Source organism: Vombatus ursinus, unplaced genomic scaffold (genome assembly GCF_900497805.2).
Source record: "Vombatus ursinus unplaced genomic scaffold, bare-nosed wombat genome assembly UNPS02014177.1, whole genome shotgun sequence".
NCBI lineage: Eukaryota > Metazoa > Chordata > Mammalia > Diprotodontia > Vombatidae > Vombatus > Vombatus ursinus.
This window is the reverse complement of record NW_020953955.1, coordinates 878410-884882: the sequence shown is the minus strand read 5'-3', so window position 1 is coordinate 884882 and position 6473 is coordinate 878410. Positions and strand designations below refer to the sequence as shown.

Below are 6473 nucleotides of genomic sequence, written 5' to 3'. Positions count from 1 at the left end.
TCCTCAAGTCCAGGAAGGACAAGAGGCTCTCAAGAATGAAACTGAAGACACACAATAAGTCATTCCAATGAGGAAGAAAGGAGAAATACCTTAAGAAATTGATGTGGATACATGGGGAATTCAACAACCAGTTTAGATTTTTTAAATCTATGTATAGCTAAGTCCTGATTAGTGTGAATAGTGCATTCCCCTGGAGTTCAATTATTCATATTCAAATGGAATATTTCCATTGGGCTGGAACCAATAACCATGATTTTCATAATTATAACTTTGAATATGTACTGAAGATGAAAATAAGCACAGATAACGAAAGATGAACACAAAAGCATTACATGACCCCATAAGAACAGTGTTAGGAGTAGCCAGAATGAGGTAAGGCTAGTGACAAAAACTTAGGGTCCCAAAAAGGCTGGATTTTGTTTTAGGTATATTGAAGCAAAAAGAGGGACAAAGAAGAGATAAGACAACTGTTCAGGATAGATGTGACAATGATAACTTACAACAGAGGCAAGATGGAATTATTCAACTCTTATTTTGCTCTTATTTTCTCTGCCAAGCAGAAGGATCTTTTGGCTACAAAGGGCAGAATAAAAATAGGGAGTTGATAGCCAAGATAAGTAAGATTATAAGAAAGCTGTCTCCAGTGAGATCAAGACACTGGCCCAGATAAATTACATACTGGCAGAACTTGAAAATTTCATCACTGAGCCACTGTCAGTGATGTTTGAGAGGTTGGGGAGAAAGGAAGAGGTAAAGGACAATCAAAAAAGGCAAATATGCTGGTTTTCCCCAAATGAGAAGAAACCACTGAACTTGACTTCAATTCTTGGCCAAATTCTACAATGTAATACTTTAACAAATGGGCACTGTAAACTTTGAGAATTCTTTTCTCAAGTATGCATTCTAATATACTTAGAAGGAGCTCACATGATTTCATCAAGAAGAAATTATTCCGAACTTCACAAAGCAAATCCCCTTAATAAAAAGATTTGTTCTGTAAAACTTGGACTCAGTCAAAAGGCAGCACTCAAGGACCTAGAAGGCGACATGTGACCTCAAGGCTGTACATTCCTCACCCTGTTCCAAACTAACCTTCTCTCTCTCTCTCTCTCTCTCTCTCTCTCTCTCTCTCTCTCTCTCTCTCTCTCTCTCCCTCCCTCTCTCTCTCTCTCTCTCTCTCACACATCTTACTCAATTGGCAGATCAGACAAATGCTGCATATGTAGGTTTTAGCAAAGTATTTGACAAAATTTTTCATGCTAATTATTTGCAAAAAATGGAGAGGTGTGTATTAGATGATACACTTCAGTAAATTCAAAACTAATTCAATGGTCAATCTCAAGGAGTATTCCTTCAGGTCCAGTGCTGGTTTGGAAGAGATCTCCAGTGCAGTGCTTCAGGGATCTATCTATGCTTGGTGCTGTACTGTGTAATAGTTTCTTCAGTGTTTTAGATAAAGGCATAAATGACATGCATAGCAACTCCACAAAGCTGGGAGAGATACTAACACACTGAATGACAGTCGGGGTTCATAAAGTTCTTGACAGGCTAGAATATTGGGCTAAATAAAATAAGATAAAGTTCATTAGTAATAATTTTGAGTTTTACACTTAGAGTCAAAGAATCAGCTTTACAAATTCAAGATGGAGGAGGAGTTACTAGACAGCTATTAGTCTGAAAAAGATCTGGAGGCCATAGGGAACTTCAGGCTCAAGCAACAGCCTCAGCTGGTAGCTGGAAAAAATGAATGCAATCTCAGTGTGAGTTAATAGAGGCATAATAAAAAAGGAGGCAGTCAGTCAGTGAACATTTAATAAGTACCTACTATGTACCAGGCACTGTGCTAAGCACTGGAGACGTATATATGAAAAAGGAAGATAGCCGTTGCCCTCAAGGAGCTTACAATCTAATGGGGGAAAACAACACAGAAAAGGAAGCTGATAAAGAGGGGAAGGTGCCCTGGTGTAAGGTCATGATAGAACCCAGTCCAAAGGGATGCAGCTGGTGGGAAATGAAAAGATGGTTAGCCTAGGGGCTTCTTTAAATGGAGGATTGGGAGTTCTTCCTTCTGCCCTCAGTCCTCCAATCAGTGGGGCAGTACTGAGTGTATTGATATGGCGTGAATAGCAAAACTGATGCAGTCTCACAGGGTGATGAATTTCCTGGTAATGAAGTTTTCTGGGGCCATCACGGGATCAAATCAAAGGAGTATAGGTGGTAAGAAATAAAACAATAAAGAAGGAAGTGGTTCCTAGGCCATTAGTTCAAGGTCCAAATGTCTCCTGGTTTTCCATTAGCATAGTATAGCTGAGAACACAGAAAAACATGTTTTACTCTTCAGTTAAAGTGGATTTATGAAACTGGAACCCTTTTTTAAAAATAGATGCACGTTAATAATTACTTACATTTCAAAAACTTACATTTCAAATTACATTTGAAAAATGCAATTACATTACATTTGAAATGTAACAAAGTTACATTTGATAACAAAATATAGAACAACCTTGGGAGCTAAGTACTATTATTATCCACATTTCATAGATGAGGAAAGGGAAGTTCCTAAGGGTCAGACAAGTTGTGACTTGCCCAGGTTCACACAGCTAGTAAGTGTCTTAGCAAAAATTTAAACCTAGCTTTTCTGAACTCCAGAGACCTTCATGGTAGTTAAGGATAGGAGAGAATTGATGAAGAGTGAAAGAAATATGAAAACAAGGGCTTCACAGCACAATGTGATTTTCTTTTTATGTTTTTATTTACATTTATGTAATTATTACAATATATAAGTTAATTAAAGAATATATAACCATATACAATATGTAACACACATTTGTATATAAGTATATAAAACATATAATGTATAAATATATAAATCCTATTATATATGTGTGTGTACATATACACATATTTACCATAACCATGATGAGAAAGAAAGAAGTCAAAGGGAGTAGTTAGAAAACAACTTAATAACTTTATTTTGAAAAGTTACCAGCATGCCCCTAAAGGTTTGTCATGCTAGAAAAAGGAAGTTTCCTATATAAGGCCCTTCCTGATTCCCCCACCACCAGGTTTGTAAAGTTCTCTGCCACTGTATCCACAAAATTATTTTGTGTTTAGACATATATATTTTGTATCTTATCTTTCTGTATAGGTGCTATGTCCCCAAAGTAGATTGCAAACTCCTCAGGGCAAGAAATCTTCACTAAAGTCTAGATCTACAGCACCTTACACAATGCCTTACACATAGCAAGCGTTTAATAAATGCATATTGAGATTGACTGGCATTCTGGGATTTGTAGTTCACAGGAATAAGCATTCTCTCTCAGTTATGAGAAAGCATTTCAAACCATAGCAAACCATGCAGAGGGCAGACTTGAGGCACAGCTGTGAGTTTTACAAAAGATGCACCATTTGTGAGAGAAAGGAGTTCTTACTACAGACCCCTGCAAACAGTAGCAGGGGAGGACATGATGTCTTCTCCCTACGCAGGACTCCAGGAGCTAAACTGAACAGAAGCAGCAACATAGGAACAATGAGTAAAGAGAAAGGATAGCTGAGCTGCCAGAGAAGAGAGAGACTCAAGTGGTCCATCAGGTCCCTGCAGACCTCTGGGAACAAAGAAGTCAGACTGAGCCACTGCATATAATCATCTCTGCAATTTATAAGGCAAATGCCAAATGAATGAGTCTACTCTTTTCTCAGCCCCCCCTTCCACATTTTGTTCTTCACACACACACACACACACACACACACATATAAGACCCAAGGTCAGTCATTAAGGCTCATATTGTTTGGTTAGTTCATTACCAAGAAAAGGGAAATAGAGAAAGTTATCTCAATATATATCAAATTTATATTAGAACATAGAGCCAAAATTCCATCCAAATGATGGGAATTTTTCTAACTGGAGACTCTGTGCTATTATGATTGCATTAATAATTTTCCATCTGATATAAACTCCATAAAAAAAGCAGAGAAAGACACAATGTGGGCCTGAGAACCATTACACTTTTCCTAGACTAAAATAAAGCTCTTTTGTTAAAAAAATAAGATGAAGCTGATTAAATCTCTAGAGAAAAAGGGGTTGGGAGGGATAAAGGTGAGGAGAGACAGGGAGAAAGTCACACCCTAAACCACCCCTGCCCTGTCCAGGGAAGAAATAGGTGGGGCCTCAGAAGGATTCAGCTCTGCTCCTTTCCAAAATGGAAGAGGGGGTAGAAAGAACTGAGTACTGGATGGACAACACTGCCCTCCAGAATCACTTTCACTGGTGTTACAAATGAAGGAATGAGTCACAATAATCTTTGCCACCTCTCCATGCCAGTGTCTTGGCAGAATATGAGCACTGATTCCTGTCCTCTGGTCACTGGCTCTCCCATGTCAATTTTCTCTGGTTTCATCATTTTACAAGCGTCAACAAAATAATTCTCTCCCATTCCTACTATCATGCAATTAATCCTCAAGCTGGCTTTGCTTACCTTTGCTCCAACAAATGGTAATGCCTCTCTTCAGTCTGCAACTTTATCTTTGCCCTATCCAGGCACCGAGTTATTTGAAGTACCTGAGGGGAAGGTCTCATATAACTCTCTTAGGCAGCACAGAGCCTAACTCCTCACAGACATTCATGTTAATAGCCCAGAATGATGTTGCCAAAGATGAGATGGATCTCAATTGGCTCATTCAGTGATGCTGGAAAGCTTTAGATAACTTAAGCCTACTAAGAGTTTTCTTCAGAGCCTCCTTCACCTCCTTGTTCCTCAGGCTGTAGATGAGAGGGTTCAGCATAGGGATCACTGCAGTGTAGAACACAGACACCACTTTGCCCTCTTCCAGAGATTTATCTGAGTTACTGCGCACATACATGAATGCAAGGGTCCCAAAGAAGAGCCCAACAGCAGTCATGTGAGAGGCACAAGTGGAAAAGGTCTTGGCCCTCCCACTAGCGCAGTGGATCTGTAGTATGGCTCTGATGATGAACAGATAGGACACCAAGACCATGGCCAGGCTGACCAGGATCACAAAACAAGCAAATAGCAGAATCAAGAGTTCTTGTAGGAAAGTGTCCCCACAGGACAGCTCCAGCAGGGGTGAGAGGTCACAGAAAATGAAGTCAATCTGGTTGTCACTGCAGAAGGAGAGTGAGAATGCGCAGCTGGTCCTTAGAATAGCATTAGCCAAGCCCCCAATGTAGGCCCCAGTTAGCAACTTCAGCCTTGTCTTGGGTGTCATGATGGTGACATAGAGCAGAGGCTGACACACAGCCACATAGCGGTCATATGCCATGAGAGCCAGAAGGTAGCAATCAGTGGAGCCAAAGAAAGTGAACATGAAGAACTGGGTAGCACATTGCTCATAAGAGAGCACAGCTCTGCCAGAGGCTAAGGTCACCAGGAGCTGAGGTAACACCGTTGTGGAGAAGCAGACATCTAGGAAAGCCAGCTGTCTGAGCAGGAAGTACATGGGTGTGTGGAGGCCAGGATTAGTCCAGATCAGGGTGATCATGCCCAGGTTACCCAGCAGCATCATGAGGTAAAAAGCCAGAAACACTATGAGCAGAAGAGACTCCAGCTCCGGGTGGCTGGTGAAGCCAAGCAGGATGAACTCCTTTACAATGGTGCCATTTCCAACAGCCATGAAGTTAGGGACTGTAGCTGAGGAAAAGAGGAGATTCAGGTCAGAATCATGCTGAAACCATTATGCACCATGATAAAATGGTGGGAAGGTGTAGGCTGGAGTCAAGATGGGTCCAAGTGATGAGTTCTATCATCCAGGAACTTGGTAAGGCCATGGATTTCAAACCTTGCTCAACGTAAGCTCTTAATAAATGCTTGTTAAAGGGGCAGCTAGGTGGCACAGTGGATAGAGCACTGGCCCTGAACTCTGGAGGACCTGAGTTCAAATCCGGCCTCAGACCAAACATTTGACACTTACTAGCTGTATGACCCTGGACAAGTCACTTAACCCCAATTGCCTAAAAAAAAGAAAAGGAAAAAGAAAGGAGCTCAGATTGCTCACAGGATGGGAGAATGCAATATAAGAGCTTGTATAACCTAGAACCCTTGAGGTTTGGTGCTCCCCCAAGTCTTAGCTACCTGGTCACTGGTGGAGTCTCTGACCTTGTCTGGTCCCATCCTGTGAGCAATCTGAGCCCCTTATTTGAGCTGTACCTATAGCTGATGATCAGCCCTATGGGAAGTATGAGTCAGACATATGGGAACTGCTATGTTCTATTCCTTTGTCCTTTAAGCACTCCAGGGAGTACTCAAACTGTAGGTTATCTAGAACTCCTAGGTCCACAATGAGCTTATGTCTAGGGGTCTTCCAGAATTCAGACAAATAACAGACTTGCAGCCACTTGGTAATTTATAGATATAGAACTGGAAGGGGACCCAGAGGTCTTTGGGTCCAGTTCCTTCACATCACAGGTGAGAAAATTGTGGAGCATAGAGGCTAAGTGACTTTCCTAGAATCACACA

At 41.0% G+C, this 6473-nt stretch overlaps 1 protein-coding gene across 1 annotated transcript; it reads right to left on the bottom strand.

Moving 5' to 3' along the window:
• Positions 1-4677: 4677 nt before the first annotated feature.
• LOC114041704 (olfactory receptor 9Q1-like) lies at positions 4678-5631 on the bottom strand. The gene has a single exon (XM_027860291.1). It carries the CDS (start codon positions 5629-5631, stop codon positions 4678-4680), a length of 954 nt encoding a protein of 317 aa, XP_027716092.1.
• Positions 5632-6473: the final 842 nt, after the last annotated feature.

Bases quoted from the DNA above. Each gene is read 5' to 3' on its own strand.
- LOC114041704 (XM_027860291.1), bottom strand. From the start codon at position 5,631: ATGGCTGTTGGAAATGGCACCATTGTAAAGGAGTTCATCCTGCTTGGC.